The 16,003-nt window shown below is 42.3% G+C and overlaps 1 protein-coding gene across 1 annotated transcript in view; it reads right to left on the minus strand.

The window, feature by feature from the left end:
* Positions 1-1,109: 1,109 nt before the first annotated feature.
* Positions 1,110-16,003, minus strand: part of timp2a (TIMP metallopeptidase inhibitor 2a) — a 24,091-nt gene continuing 9,197 nt past the window's right edge. Inside the window, exons 2-5 of the mRNA XM_050060170.1 lie at positions 12,516-12,616; positions 11,475-11,583; positions 6,044-6,168; positions 1,110-3,181 (exon numbers count right to left, since the gene is read on the minus strand). Of these exons, the coding sequence (XP_049916127.1) occupies positions 2,984-3,181; positions 6,044-6,168; positions 11,475-11,583; positions 12,516-12,616 (533 nt within the window). The 3' untranslated portion in view covers positions 1,110-2,983. The remainder of the gene's footprint in view (positions 3,182-6,043; positions 6,169-11,474; positions 11,584-12,515; positions 12,617-16,003) is intronic.

Genomic DNA, 16,003 nt, shown 5'->3' on the forward strand with positions numbered 1-16,003 from the left:
CTTAAAATATGCTTTTTCCAAAGTATGTTTTTAATCTTACCAGTGACTGTTTCATTTCAACACATCTTGTTTGTCAGTCATTAAACCGGACAGAGCCAGTTATGTGGTTGGCTGATTGCAAATCACTTCACAACAAAGCAACAGCATATTACGTTGTCTCATTTCCGTCACAGGGGAAGTAGTGTTGTAAAATAAGAACAGGCATTTTGAAATAAACTGTTGGAGTGAAATAACATGACTTATCTGGTTTACAGGCAGCTCTATGAGACGATTTAAGCACAGTGGTACTCGTGCAAAATGCTCAGGCTGTTCTCATTCCCTGTTCATATGTACTCTACGAAAAGTACTGCACTAGAATTCCTATATAACCTGCACAATCATGAGTCAGAAATTAATATATAACCCATGTATTTGTGAAGGCTGCGATCATGTGGCCAATGCACTAATGGGAGTAAAGAAGAAGGAAGAAGTCTAAAGAGTAAAAGTCCAAGTAAGACAGCAGGTTGGGGTAGTGAGTTATTTCAGTCGAGAACACTTTAGTCAAAGAAAACTTTGCTTCCATTTGCAGTATTATATTTGGTGGTATTGCTCTGTTCTGGGCCTCTCTGCCTTTCCTCGGGCCTAAGAGGAAAACCTAAGGCGGAGAGGGCTCACCTCTCCACCCTTCTGTGCGCCTATATAGAAAGGGCAGAGAGAGCACACCTCTCTGCCCTTCCATGCGCCTACATGGAGAGCCTAAGGCAGGGAGAGCAGCAGCAAAGACCTGTTTAGTATGCAACTTTAGGTTAAGTACATTACGTGCAACCGCCATTCATGTTACCTTTCTCAAACCTAACCTACGTAACTTTGCGTAGCCATGAATCTTTTATTATACCTAACCTAACCAGTAGGGGTGCCAATTCGTTGGGTGCTGATTAATTAGATATCATAGAAACCATCCAATGACAGTATGTTTAAATGCTAACTTCGGCACAAGGCAAATGTTTGTTTCATAACGTCATTGTATTTATTCACTCAGTTCTGAGCCCTTTAGGCCTCCATACCTTTAGCCTGCATCACTTCACTAAAAGAGCAAACGCCCAAAAAGACTGACACAGGCAGCGTTTCTTCTTTCAAACGTGTTTTTTATTTGATAATACTGAATATTTTGTCCTTCGCCCGGACTTACACAAAGCATCAAACACATGCACAGTCCTCTATTCACACAAGGTACCCATCCCTCGTTTCTCGACACCTCTCCAAAAAGGATTAATCTCTCTCACTCTCACGTTACTCCAGCGCAAGAGGACCTTCTCACCTCGACACTACAGCTAAAGACATCGTAGACAAAGACAGCGTAAAACACACAAAAATCATGACAGGTATAATAATAACACTGAAAAAATACAAAGTAATGGAAAATGGAAAGAGTTTACTTTTAAATTATGCCTCTAATACTCCATCATATATATATTTTTTTGTTAATGTAGCTTGAGGTGTATAAAACAGCACTGTAAACTTTGATTGAGTAACTTGCTTTCTATGACAGCGATAAAGCTTTCATTAATAACTGGAAGGAGCAGGAAAGCTAACATTAAGCGTGTAAAGACCTTATTACTCATGAAATGAACCGTCTGCGAGAATATACTGGCAAATCATGAAACTGCTGTTGGCATTTACAATCAACAGATAATACAAAGACACTGAAATAACAACCAACAAAGCTCTTTTTGTTTCTCTTTCACACATAAAATCTGCAAAAAGATCCCTTATATCCGAACGTCTCACCGCGCGCCACTTTTTTTGTTTTTCTTCCATTGCAAGTATTATTTTATCTGTTATGACAAAGATAGCGAGAGTAAGTTTGTGAATACGGATCACCAAAAGCACTCAAAACAGGATAAATCTGCACCTGAGGTGGATCTGTCGGTCTGGGCGAACTATAATAACTGTCACATCAGAGTGTTCAGGCTCTTGTCTTTACTCATCCTCAAAAAGTGCAAATCTAGTTCTAATGCAGTAAATAATAATCATCAAGTAACAACAAAAGTATATGCATAGGTACTGTACAGCTACATAGTGGGGATAACAAGAGAGAGGGACGAAGACGAGATGAGGAAGAGGAATTTGGGATATTTCTGATCGGACTGTGGGGGCGGCGAGCAGGTTTAAATTTAGAGCGCTCATCTTTACACAGCATAGACTGGTCCAGTGAGGCTTGTGATGGTCACAGGCTTCAGTTAAAAATCACCACAAGAAAAGAATTTTTTTTTCCAACTAATGAAACCACAAGAGTTCAGCCATGCGAGATGACTCATGTTCTTTTTAAAGGAAACAGTTAAGCGTGTCGTGGGCATCCAACGTCGGCGGTGGCCAAACAGCTCCCAGCAGAGCAGATGAGAGAAGCAGTAACTTATAGTGTTCTGAGAGAGAGAGCGCGAGACAATCATTTAAAAAAAGGCAACTTGGAATTTGGCTTTGGAATAAAAATGGAGAATGAGGTAATAAAAGTAGAAACACACGATGGGTAACGAATGATCGTCCGTAGATCGGGGGTTGATTGGTGGAGTCGGAGAGCAGAGCTGTTAAAGCGCTTTGTGGGGCAGGAAGTGCTCTGTCTCACCGAGAATTTATATCCTCCTGACGCCAGCCTCAGGAGGAAGTTACATCATCACTTGACCAGTCTATGTCTCATGATGCTATTTTGTTTTTACAGAGACGCTGCGTCTGAGAACAACCTCTGAGCCTCTTCAGTTAAAGGTGAGCAATGCTGAGGCTGAAAGCGGCCTTGTGTTGCTCTCGCTGACTGAAATGCTAACGGACAACAACACAAAGAGAGGCTGAAGGTTGTTTTCAGACCAGCAGGTAATTTCAGTCACATTAGCTTTGCCTTTTTTTTTTTTTTTTTATCAAAAAAAATCACTTTGATCTTAAATTTCAATGGAATCGTTTACATTTATTTTCCAGCCAGGCTGTGCAGTAGGCAGTCAGGCGTGCCACGTGACTAAGGGTCGTCGGCGTCCAGGAACTCCTTCTTGGGCGATGAGACGCCGCGGTACCAGGAGCAGGAGCCATCTGCCCTCTTGATGCAGGCATAGTGGTTGGCCTGGCGTCCGTGCACCTGCTTCTCCATCATCAGGTCCGTCCACAGACACTCCTCAGGAGCAGAGATCTCGCAGGGCAAAGAGGGACAGCGCACAATCTGCGGAGACAAACAGAACAACCTCCCTGTGAGAGTCCGGTAAAGTCAAGTTATGACATCATCCATCCGTCCATTATCTGTACGAGCCCCGACAAACCAAGCTGACGGTTGACTGTTGGTCAATGTTGGGCCATCAGTGAGCATCTGTTGCCTTAGTTTTTGCAGTGTTTACTGCACTGCTGGCGCTAGTTGGCAGTTGTTTTTTTTGCTGTAGCTCTGGTTGAGGGTGAGAGGCTGTCAGTAAATAGTTTGTTGGGCACAGGGAAACAGAGATCTGTGTGGGTACATGAGACCCTAAAAAAGAGGGTGGATCATGGGGAGTACCACCAGTTGGTCCAGGAGCTTCTCCTCCATGATGGCTGTTTCCAGGCATATTTTAGGATGAGTCAGGGGCAGTTTGACAACCTGCTGTCTATCATCAGGGCTTATAGCTCTGGGTATCCAGCAACTGCTACCACCAGTTTCTCCTCTAGGGTTGGGTTGGTATGAGAAAAAAAAAAAACGGTACGGTTTTTGTAAAAAAACACATCAAGTTGGTAATACCGGATTTTCGCCACTTGGTGGCGCAATTGACTCATTTAAAATAAAAAACGACCTTAGGACAACAGAGTGACAGTAACAAGTTGTTTCTTTTATTCCTTACAAATAAATTTTGCAGCTTACTCAATCAGTGCAAACAAGGGTTGCCTCCTTCGGCTCAAAGCCAAAGTGTTGCCATAGTGGCGCATTCCTTGATTTCATCGAGACTAAATTGTCCGCCATTATCGACTCCCCGTCACTATTAAACAAACTCCAGGCTACAGTAGAGGCACATGCGCACTCGCACCTCCTAACTCAGTCCCCGCCCCACCCCCCTCTCTCTCCTGCTTGCTGTGCGCTTGGTGAAGAGGCAGACACAGGTGCTCACAGACTCGGGCATACTATAAGCGGAGCGGACTGCGTGTAAAAATGTCCGTGAAAAATCCCCGCGATGTGAAAAATACATGCCGAACAGTCTTTTGTGTGACACTGGTGCGCAGAGCGAAGTCCGCGCGGTCGTGCTTTGCGCGCACAGAGCTTGCAGACGTCCACTTTTACCGGGCGGACCTCCGCGGCGTCCGCTACGCGTACGTTCTGCCCGAGTATGCGGTCCGGTCAAAAAATAAAACCCGGTCCAAGACGGAGTACCGGACCGAATTGGTATTACCGAGAACCGACCCAACCCTATTCTCCTCCATTGTTTACCAACTGTAAACTTGTTGTCATGACCACCACAGAAGGCCCGCCTCTCAAAATCATGTGATCACCAAAATGACAAAAAAAAAAAAGAGATGAAATTGGGCGTTTGTCCACTCTAAGTTGAAGTTTTTTCAACTCGAGGAGTTCGGAGCGCTCTGGCCCCTTAGAGGATCACAATGCAAAAACTACAGGCAAAAAGCTTAATTCTCATTAAAAACAAATACAAAAAGGTGCCTCCAGGGCCTTACTCAGTGCACAAGAAGAGAAACGAGGTATGTAAACAAACAACTAAATTCAGAGGGTATGAGGGCGGGGCACTCACTACCTCAGGCACAAAGGCTGTGTCCTCGCCGCAGCAGCTGTGGGAGCGATTCCAATCTATGGCCCTTTGCTGCATGTCATCCCCCCTTTTTATCTTAGTTGTATGTACAGTACGTTTCTATGATGTTTGGGTTTTTTTGCACCAGAATTGCCCTCTGGGGACATTCATTCATTCATTTTCTGTAACCGCTTATCCTGTTGGGGGTCACGGGGAGCTGGAGCCTATCCCAGCTGACATTGGGCGAGAGGCGGGGTACACCCTGGACAGGTCACCAGACTATCACAGGGCTGACACATAAAGACAGACAACCATTCACACTCACACCTACGGACAATTTAGAGTCACCAATTAACCTGCATGTCTTTGGACTGTGGGAGGAAGCTGGAGTACCCGGAGAAAACCCACGCTGACACCGTGCCCCCTTTTATATTAATATAAAATATATTTTATTTTAATTTCTAAAAATGTATATATTTATTTTCTTTTTTTTATCGTTTTAAATAGAACAATACATTTTATCTGTAAATATAATATTTTGCAAGCTTGTGTCATTTTCTATACGTGTATGACAAATCACCCTTAAGTGTGTTTTTGATTTTTGACTTGAAAATTTTCTATATTTTTGTATCAGAAATTCTGTTTTCACTTTTATACCTCTGCCACTGTTTGTTTAACTTTGAAACCCCTAATAAAAAGAGTCGGGTAAAAAAAAAAGAGAAAGAAATAAAACATATAAAAAAATGTATTTCATTTACCAGAAGAAGCCAAAACTCTCAAGCGTTAATTGTTGTGCAATAACTTTGTCAAGACAAAACACGGTCTGAAACTGGCATGATAATGATTGTCTTATTGTAGTAATGTTTTAAAAAGTATGCTTATTTGCTCTCTTGCCAATGAGAAGATGTATACTATTCTCGTGTGTTAACTAAATAAGAGACTGTTAGCTTAGCTTAGCATAAAGCCTGGAATCAGGAGGAAGCAGCTCGCCTGGCTCCATAGAAAGGTAATAAAATCCATCTACCAGCACCTCTAAAGCTCATTGTTTATGGCGTTATATTGTGTTTGTTCAAACTGTACAAAAAATCTAAATGTAAAAAGAACATTTAATGATAGAAAACAGCAAATCCTCTCAGATCAGAAGCAAAAACCAACAAAAAAATCTTTATCAAAGTTTATTTTCTGTCAAATCAACTAATCCATGTTGTGGCTCATCTTGTTTGGACTGTTATGTCTGGTTTTGTATTCGGGGAGGAGGGCGGGGGCAGAGTTTATACTCAGGGAGATAAAACCATACATACACAGACTGTCCTTCACCGCCTTACCTTGCATTCACAGCCCATCTGGTAGCGCTGGCTAAGGCCCTTCTTCTGGGTGTTGCTCAAGGTGTCCCAGGGCATGATGTAATCACACAGGGTCACATGCATGCGCCCACCGGCCTCAGCCTTGCCTGCAAAAGAATGAGACGGTGATAAAAGTGCCACAGTGACAGCAAACTCAGACATGAGATCATGCATCAGTGTAAAAGCTCTCAGTGGACAAAAGGTCACAAACTGTGAGCGTTAGACGACACACTCACAGGTGATAAAATCTGTTACTTCTCAGACAGGTGGCTGCAGGCATCAACACACACCACATGTCCTCTGTGTGAAAAGCTGCTGTTTATGTTTCACGCACGAGTGGCACCAGTCAAAACACAAGATATTTCAACTGGAGTTTGCAGATCTGCTCCTCACCTCACCGCTATCTGTCTGCAGAGCAGCTCTCGACATGTTGGAGTCTTTACAGCCCGTCCTCGCAGACGAGACTGACTCACGTTTCACTGAAACCCTTCCAACTGTTAACCCTTCGAACCCTGGAGGGAGGATGAATCATTTCAAAAGATGCCCCGGTCGGCAGAAAGTTAACCGTCGCTCCCACTGCTCAAGTCGTGCAGTCTGAGAGAGAGGAAACGCTGGCTTCAGCAGTTCCTCCTCTTACAACTCTCTGTAATTAGGGCCGAGTGTTTGCGGGTGCATCTCTGTCTGCGATGGGGAAACCAGAGCATGCATGACATCATGATTCTCTCTGTCTCCCCTACTCACTGTACTATGTCTCATTCTGCTGCTTTCAGTCACAATAACAGACAGATTTAGCAAACAAAACATTAAAGGTCCAGTGTGTAGGATTTAGGAGGATATACTGGCAGAAATGGAATATAAAAACTGTTTTATTTAGTGTATTATCACCTGAAAATAAGAATGGTTGTGTTTTCGTTACCACCTAGAATGAACTGTTTATATCAACATAGAGATCAGGTCCTTCTACAGAGATTGCAATGTTAAACCGCCATGTTACTACAGTAGCCCAGAATTGACAAACCAAACACTGGCTCTAGATAGGGACCAAGTGGTTAGCAGCCCCTCCACGCCAAAAGTGGCAGAAAAACCCATTTAAAACCAATTTAAATCTCCTGGTTTGTTAGTTTTGGAGAGGAAGAGACCCCTGCTGATAACTTGGCTCCAGGTAAAAACCTCCTGAACATCTGGATCTTGAGTTATCAGATTAAAAAGGTGAGCACAACATTAGCAGGTGCTAGGCTAGCAGTCCATTTGTGACGTGACAAACAGTGCAATTTCTAAGGTGAAACTGCTTTATTCAGTGTTTTTATCAGTGTTAATCTCCTGGTCTGTTTGTTTTGGAGAGGAGGAGATCTCTACAGATATTTCGGCTTCCGGTAAAAACCTTGTGAACAACGAAAACTGAAGGAATTCTGACTGGGAGAAATTTCAATCTGCAATCCTCACCTCTATACACCACTAAATCTTACACACCAGACCTTTAGAGGAATAGTTGGACATTTTTGAAAATATGTTTATTCAGAGTTAGATGAGAAGAGTGATACGACTCTCATATCGGTTTGTGAAATCTGAAGCTACAGCCAGCAGTCGTTCATCTTAGCTTAGCTTAGCACAAAGACTGAGGACAGGGAAACAGCTAGTCTGGCTCCATCCAAAGGTAACAAAATCCACCTACCAGCACCTTTAACTCTTTAATTAACACACAAGTTAATCTGAACAAAATTGAAGAGTAAAAACAAATATTTAACTTTTATGAGGAGGTTATATGCTAAACTATTTTTCAGCCAGTCACAGTAAGTAGTCAGGCACTTAACCCCCCATAAAACAGTAACACTGTCATTTTTACACTTCAGTTTTGTGCAGATAACAAAAAACGAGATAATATGTGTTAATGAGTGAGCTTTAGCAGTGCTGGGAGGAAGTTTTTGCTACCTTCAGACAAAGCAGAGTGGCTGTTTCCAGTCTTTATGCTAAGCTAAGCTAACTGGCTATAGCTTCATATTCAGCAAAAAGATATGAGAGTGGTATGGTATCAATAGTCCCGTCTAAAATTCCCACTTTTTGGGTTATATTTAAGATCAACATTTCTTACTCAATTTCTTTGTATTCTTATATAAAAATCCACCATGTTTTCTTCCTGTGAACCAAAATATGATGTGTTCTTAGGTAAGCTAGTGCCAGCTTATTTCTACCAATAAAAGCATCCAGCACAAGGCTAAGATTAAGTTAGCTAGCTAGCAACAGCATGCTATGTTAGTGTGTCCCCGTTTGCTGAGAAATACTGTGCTTATAGGCCCTCTGTTCACTTTAAGGAAAGTTATATATGTGACAGCTCCAGATTATACGCAAGGCATTTTACAGTGGACGGCTTCAGCAACAACTTTTCCACTGACCAAATCAAATTCCTCCGAACTTTATATCCTGCTAGCCTATCCTGTTTCACTCAGATACACATCATAATGCTGAAGCTAGATACTCTTGAAATGCAGTTTCATCCGACTTTAAATTTGTAAAAGCAAATTTTTTGGCCACTTGGGGGCAGTAGAAACAAGCTGTAAACAACACTGACATATTATCATCATTTCATGGTAAAAACTGCCTATTTACTCGGAATGTACTGATCTGATCTCAAAGGTCGGGATCGGGGGTGTTTTCAAGTTGTTTTTTCACTGATAACGATCGACTATATTGAGCTAATAAGAGGATGGGATCCTTTATTTTACATCAGCTGGTGTTTTTTTACTCGCAAAGCTTGAGTGCAATGAGTGCAGCCGTCAACTCTCCACTGCTCCTCTCCCTCTGCGCAACACCCACAGCGAAACACTACACGCCATAAATGAAAGCGAAATTCAGATTGAGACTGTTTGTTTATGTTATTTACAGGAGTTATGACACATCTATGGCACATGGTGTTTCACCACCCTGCTCGAGGGAGAGACAGCGTAGGGCCAACGACAACCACACTGTCAAAACTCAACAAAAGCCCTGCAAGCAAAAAGCCAACAAGAGTAATAAGAGTAATTTCTTAATCAATCCGCACAGAGTAAGTCCAGATGTCGAAGGCAAACACTCAGCAGAACAAAGCTGATTCAGTTGGCAGAGGCCGCACCTAAGCAACAAACACTGGACGATACTCTATAAAAGGGACAGAGACATTGCCTCGAGACAGACACAAGGCTAAAAAGATTCAAGGAAGGGTTTGTTTAGTGCAGCTGTATTATCTAGGAAAAACAGAAGGATCAGGTTGGGATTTGGCATTGACAGATTCTCAACATTTAATGATTTGGATCTGGATCTGGGGCATTCCTACACTACCATTCATTTGGAGTCGTGTTTCTGTCCACCTAATGAATCTAAGTCCACTATTCACCCTCTTTTATCTCTGTTTTTGGTCTCTACCAACTCCTGAGGAAGATATCTGTCTCTTTAGCTGCTCCACTACGTCCACCAGCTTGTGTCTTACTGGGTCTGATTGGTGTTTGGTAATGAGCAGGTACAGTACAGTGAATTGTTTGGAGCTTTTTGGCTGGGAGCAGCTGCCTGCTGAAACTAAAATCCCCGCGATGAGAGTGAGGCAAAACAAAAACTGTGGCTCAGAAAACCAAAACAATGACCTGAAATTTGTTGTAAAACTCTACAGGGCTGAGTCAGGTGAAAACACACTGCTGATCCATCACTTTGAGCGACCCCTCTCACATAGACAGTCATAACATCCATTGTCGATGCAAAGAAAAAAAAAGATTTTAGCCGTTTTAAGATTTAGAAAATGACAAAAATGGCTTACGTAACTAAACACACTCCAAGTGGATGCAGATGTAAAACGGCAGCCTTGTTGTTTAAGACTGCATCTGTGAAATCTGAACACAAGGTCATGGACACTCACTATGTCCCAACACATCCAGCCAGCTAGACAATGCTCCCTTCAGGCTTTTATCTTGTAGAGTGATATATTTTCTTTTAATCTCACGGTCATCATCACCTCGAGCAGCGTGAACAAGACACACATACATTTACAACTCTGTGCTGCAGCACGACAGACAAGGTCACTCCCCGTCTCCACAGGGTTTAGTCAGCAGCGTATCATTACCTATAATAACATAAACAGTTACTCCTTCTACACACAAAATGGCCCGTTAGTCTTTATCCAATGTGATGATTGTCCGCCCAGCTGTTTACACCGGAGGTTGATATCTGATTATCTGTCTCTTTCCTGACCGTCTTGTTTTATTTTTTTGTCTGTAGCTTTTATCTTAGTGTATTCATTTGTTATTATGTCTAAAAGACACATATTTTCAAGGACCATAAACTGAGAAAAGCAGAGCAAATTAACAAATATTTGGTATTTTTACTAGACAAATTACTTAAACATGTAATGCCAAGTTACTGACAGTAGGACACAAAGGAAGAGTTCAAAACTTTGGAAAATACAGTTATTGGGGAGGAGACTGATGCCATTCTCGGGATGCTTCCAGACCTAGAGTTGTCTTGCTTTGGTCTGAATCAGGGACCAATTTTGTCACAAAGTTGTATAATTGCCTAGAGTTGGTTTGTGTTCTCACGGCAGCATTTACAAGTGGACCAGATCAAATGCCTTGTGTGAGAAAGCTGCTCTTGATTGGTCAGAATTTCCATGTGGGAAAAATCCAGGAAGTAAAGCAAACGTTGAAGAAGAGTACACTTGCAAGATAAATGTGACACTTTCTAATGTCACAATGGAGGGACAACTACGCAGGTTGATTTTAGCGCTGCTCATCGTGGACTATATTGCTGTCATTGTTCATTTTAGTCAAACCATACAGTTTGAAAACGAGGCGCGGCTCCAACTAGAAAACAATGTTTTGATGCATTGGATGTGCTGAATGTGCATATTAAGGCAGTACAGGAGGAGGTGCACATTAATAATCCTCCAGGACTGTAACATGCTCATGTTTAACCCAAACAATGTGTCATGTGACTGCAGTTGGTTCAGATCCAGGTCGGAACACGTTCTCACCACAAACGAACCGCACCAGAGTTTGTTTGTAACCGGACTGAGACCACCTCTTCAAGAAGGTCTCAGTCCGGTTGTTTTGGTGCACACCTGAGTGTGATTGAACTTGGGGGGCAAACGAACTTGAGTTCGATTGAACTGAACTAAACAAGGCAGGTGTGAAAGCACCCTACTGTACGCTGTTTGGAGCTACAGCCAGTAAAGCCGGTTAGCTTAGCATAAAGAATGGAACCAGGGGGAGACAGTTAGCCTGGCTATGTCTAAAGGTAATCCACCTTCCAGAGTCTCTAAAGCTCTTCAGTTAACACATTATATCCTACCAGTTCCACAACATGTCCTTTTTTCACGCTTCTGTTTTCGCATGGATTAAAGAAATGCACAACAATCCACAAAAACAAAGCGTGCGTAAAATCCCATAACACACACCTGAGATCAAGTACTCCTTCTTGCCGTTGGCATCCAGGGTAACGCCACAGACAGCGGACACAGGAGCAGTGAAGACAGCCTCGATGTCCTCGTTAGGACCCTTGAACATCTGGAACAAAACCACAGAGAGGGGGGTCAGAGGTCAAAGTCTGAGCAACAATAGGTAGGCATGAGGGCTGACAAACTTTTGGTTGATTGGTCGATTGGTTGGTCGTAATGTTCTTGTTCAACCAAAGCCTCATTGGTTGGACAGTCGCCGTGTTACTTTAATAAGACTGTGTTTAATAAAGCGTTTCTTTTCCTAGCTGGAAACAGTGTTTGTTATTGTTCAATCTGTTTTGCCATCAACCAATAAATCGGTTGGAGTTCAGGTACAATTTCAGGAAACCAAGATTGTCTTTGGTTGAATACAGCCCTAACAGGGACTATTCAGCTGTCACTTTTGGCCGTGTCAATTTGTGCTTCTGTTATCAGTTCAGATGTGCGGTGCCAAGCCAAGCTGCTACTGCTTCTCTGGAGTAGGTCCAAAAGCCGGGCCGCCCGCCCGCCCGCCCGCCTTCAAGCAGGTAGTGGTGGCGTCTCTCCGACTGCAGCCAACCCCCGACCACCTCGTTTATCCCCCTCAAACAAGTCATTTGTGTTGTGAGATTCTCCTCAGTCTCTGTGTGTTCAGCTCTCAGTATTTTTGTAGCTTCCAACTGAATCTCTGGGGATTGGAGTTTAGTTTCTCTACTGCGTTTCTGTTTTTACTTTACATATCTGCTTCATTTTACTGTTTCATGTTCCCTATCAGTGGTATCAGAAGCTGTGTGAAGTTGCTGTTTGAAAACTCAACATTTCCGTATTTTGCTGCTTCACAGTAAAAGTTTTTACATAACAAAATAACAGGGGACTTTTATTGTGAAGAATCTACAGGAAATTAAATGTGTTTATCACTGAATAACCAAGCCGAGCCCATGACTGTCACAAAAAAGGGGTAGTAGGCATCTGGTGGATACTCTGTCAAGCTGAGGATTGAAAGTCGATCAGTTGTCCTCTTACCTTGATCTGTTTGACCTCATACTGGATCCTCTTGATTGGGTTCCCGTAGATATCATTCCCAGAATCCACCTCTCTCTCTCCCACCACCTTTGCTCGAATCACTGTTGGGGAAACAGAACATGGCGTCAGATCATATGGTGTTACATAATCCTACCATCAAAAGAGATGCAAATACAACCCAGTCTCACTCCAAAGTCGTCCAAATCTGGCGTTTCGGCATGATACGTGGCCGGTTGCTGTTATAGTTTAACGGCACACGGCATCAGGGGGAAATGCGGTGGGACAAGGACGAAAGTTAAGGCAGCGAAAGTCCCAATAGGGCGGGGGTGGAGGATGGGTCCAACAAACACTGACTTTCACCCAGAAGAGCGGCGTTCCTGTCCAGTAAGATTCAAAAGCCAAACCCTGTTCTTTTTTTCCTAAACCTAACCATGTGCTTTTGTTGTTTAGGATGAAAAAAAAACTTCAATTCGTGGTGTTGTACTGACGTAGTGAGTTTATTTTGAAAGAGACTGTATGTAAATGGTAAATTTCCTGTGAAAACACAAGTGTATTTTGAAAGAAGACAATGCATGTAACAGGCAGAACCTGACACAACGTCCCAGAACGTCAACAACCAACACACCCAGGGTGCCTTGCATGCCTTATGTAGATGTGGAAAGTCCATGACCAAACGTCAATATGTGACAAGGTCGGAGTGAGAATGTGTTGGCAAACAACACAAAACCATTTCCAATAAAAGGATGCAGAGAGACTGCTGCTGTAAGCAAACAGATATGTGAACAAGGTATTCTTGTATTGTGGACCAAGGCTGTTGATGTGAAAAGACTAAAGCCTGAATGATATTAGCTCACTGCAGATACATTGATACCAGCATATATGTAAGTTCAGAAATGACAAGAAATTCAAGTACAGATATGCCAAAGATATGTTTTGAAACACTGTCAGCAGTTTATATTTCATTGGTAATCTCATCAGAATAATGTCTGTTAACTGTCCCATGATCAAAGCTGGTAGATAAGGGAGATGGTGCCTTTGTGGTAGCTCTCAATCAAATGCTCCCCCTCTATTCACACCTTTTAATATGTTTTTAATATGTTTAGTATGTTAATATTTTCCAATCTTTTTACATATGTAATTGTTCTGGTTTATATTTGTGTACATGCAGGGTTTTCCCTGCCTATCTATGACAAAGGCGGGACAGTACCTGACAGTAATATTCTCAGCTGTCAGGATGTGCCTGCTGTAAAGGGTACATATAATCACAGAGGGCTGAAAATCACAGGACATGTCTGTTCTGATTATACAAGTCAGCAATGTAAAGCTCAAGCATGTGGGGGCCTCCTTTTATATTCAGTGTTTCCCATACATTGATGAGACTATTTTTATATTCAGTGTTTCCCATACATTGATGAGACTATGGTGGCTCGCCATAGTCTAATTGCCATAGTCTCCAAAAATCGGCCAGATATAAAATGCCTCCGGTAAATGAACGTCACTCTGTAGCGCACCGGCTGGAGCGCCTACTATGAATTCTTGAGCGTGCCCCCTACCTCCCATAGTCTCCAAAAATCTAGTCTCGCCACCAGACAATCAGAGATCTCCGCCTTCTGATAGTCTGGGGACACTACTTTCTAAAGTGTGTTTAACACACCGGCGAAAACGGCCGGCAACAAAACAACTCCTCTTGCATTTTTGAAAAGGACACATCCTCCTGGAAATGTGCGCTCCCCCTTTTCTCGTCCGCAATAAAACAAACACACAGAGAGCTTGAAAATAGATGCCGAGAGATTTAACTCCGTTTTATCAAACGTGTGCTCAGTCCACAAGATTGTGGAAATGAAGGACTTACAACGACTTTGCTTAAAACTTTTAACGCAGTCGGACTGTGTTTACGAGCACAAGAGTTCAGCGAGCCACCGAAGGACCGCCCTGCAGATTTACTATTGGTTCTGCAACATAGGGAGTTTTTTAAGCTCTGAAATTGTATCCGCCCATCTAAACACAAAATCAGGGAGAAAGATATCAGTCTTTAGTTAAGCAACGCGTCTAAAGACTGACTTGTGAGTCTACCAAAAATCCTGTGGGGAAACACTGGTATTTAATAGAGGGGGGACCGTATCTAAAAGTACAGCTGTCAAGATGCCCCCCGCCACAGGCCTTTGCCACCTTGGTCTTGAATAACCCCTGGGAAAACCCTGACATGTTAGGGGCCGTACACATGCAGCGCTTTTTGTGCCCTCAAATTCTTTGTTTTCAATGTAGACGTGTGGCAGGTGCACTCAAACACCAAGTGATTATGGATTATAATGTAAAATGATCAAAATGTAAAACAATTGTTGACTATATTTTAGAGTATAATGTATTTAATTATCAATTCATTTATTTCCTTTCTTGGTACAGTTGATATTCTGGGTTATCATTGAGTTGATAAAGGATCGGCAAAAATAAGCCTGAGGCTTTAATCTGTTCCTTTTCCGGTTACTGACTGTGAAAAAATCTGTGTGAAATAATCTTTGTTTTTCCAGATGTATGTAACCGAAATAAAATTATTCATTTGTTCATAATAAACTAAATAATAATAAAAAAAAAATAGCGTCTTTAATCTTCACCTGAAGTCTTCTTACAACTCATTTTTGTTTTTAAGCATTCATTTAAACAACAGATAAAAATTTAGGGATGCATCAAATGATTTCAGACAAAATCGTTCGGGCCACAAAATACAAGATAACAGTGAAAAAATGCATTTCACACATCCCACGGTGACGTCTTCAAACGCCTTGTTTTGTCTGACCAACAAAGACATTCAGTTCACAGCGATATGAAACAGAGAAAAGCAGTAAATTCTCACGTTGGAGAAACTGATACCGCAGAATATTTGGCATTTTCTCCCTGAAAAATGAATGAACTGATGACATTCTTGTTCACCACATCTCAGGCCAACGCGAGGGCAGATGTATGAGAACCAAAACAACCTCCACAACCGCCCGAAGTCTCATGTGCACATACCACATTAAGATCGACAGCAGCCCAGTCAATGAAAACCCAACTAAGGGTTCCCATTAGGTCCAAAACTGCAATAGGGCCAGACACATAAACTGACTTGGCCTGCAGCACGGAGCTTCCTACTTCCAAACATGACCAGGAAACTGTCAAAGGAGCGGCGTTAAGGAATAGGAGTTCAACTTGAAAGTTGATATGCAGAGAGAGAGCGAGCGGGCCAGAGGCATGTTTCTCACCGTGTGTGTGTGTGTGTGTGTGTGTGTAAGTGTGTGTTTTAATAGCCTGACTGACTACATCAAGCTTCAGCTATGCTTAGGGCATTTATTCAGAATGGAAAATATGAGCAATAGAGAGAGAGAAAAAAACAAAACAAAACATAAAATAAGCAGCAACAGCGGACACGTACACATAGATAAATACACACACACACACACACACACACACACACACACACACACACACACACACACACACACACTCAGTTG

This window comes from Epinephelus moara, chromosome 13, assembly GCF_006386435.1.
Source record: "Epinephelus moara isolate mb chromosome 13, YSFRI_EMoa_1.0, whole genome shotgun sequence".
Classification (NCBI taxonomy): domain Eukaryota; kingdom Metazoa; phylum Chordata; class Actinopteri; order Perciformes; family Serranidae; genus Epinephelus; species Epinephelus moara.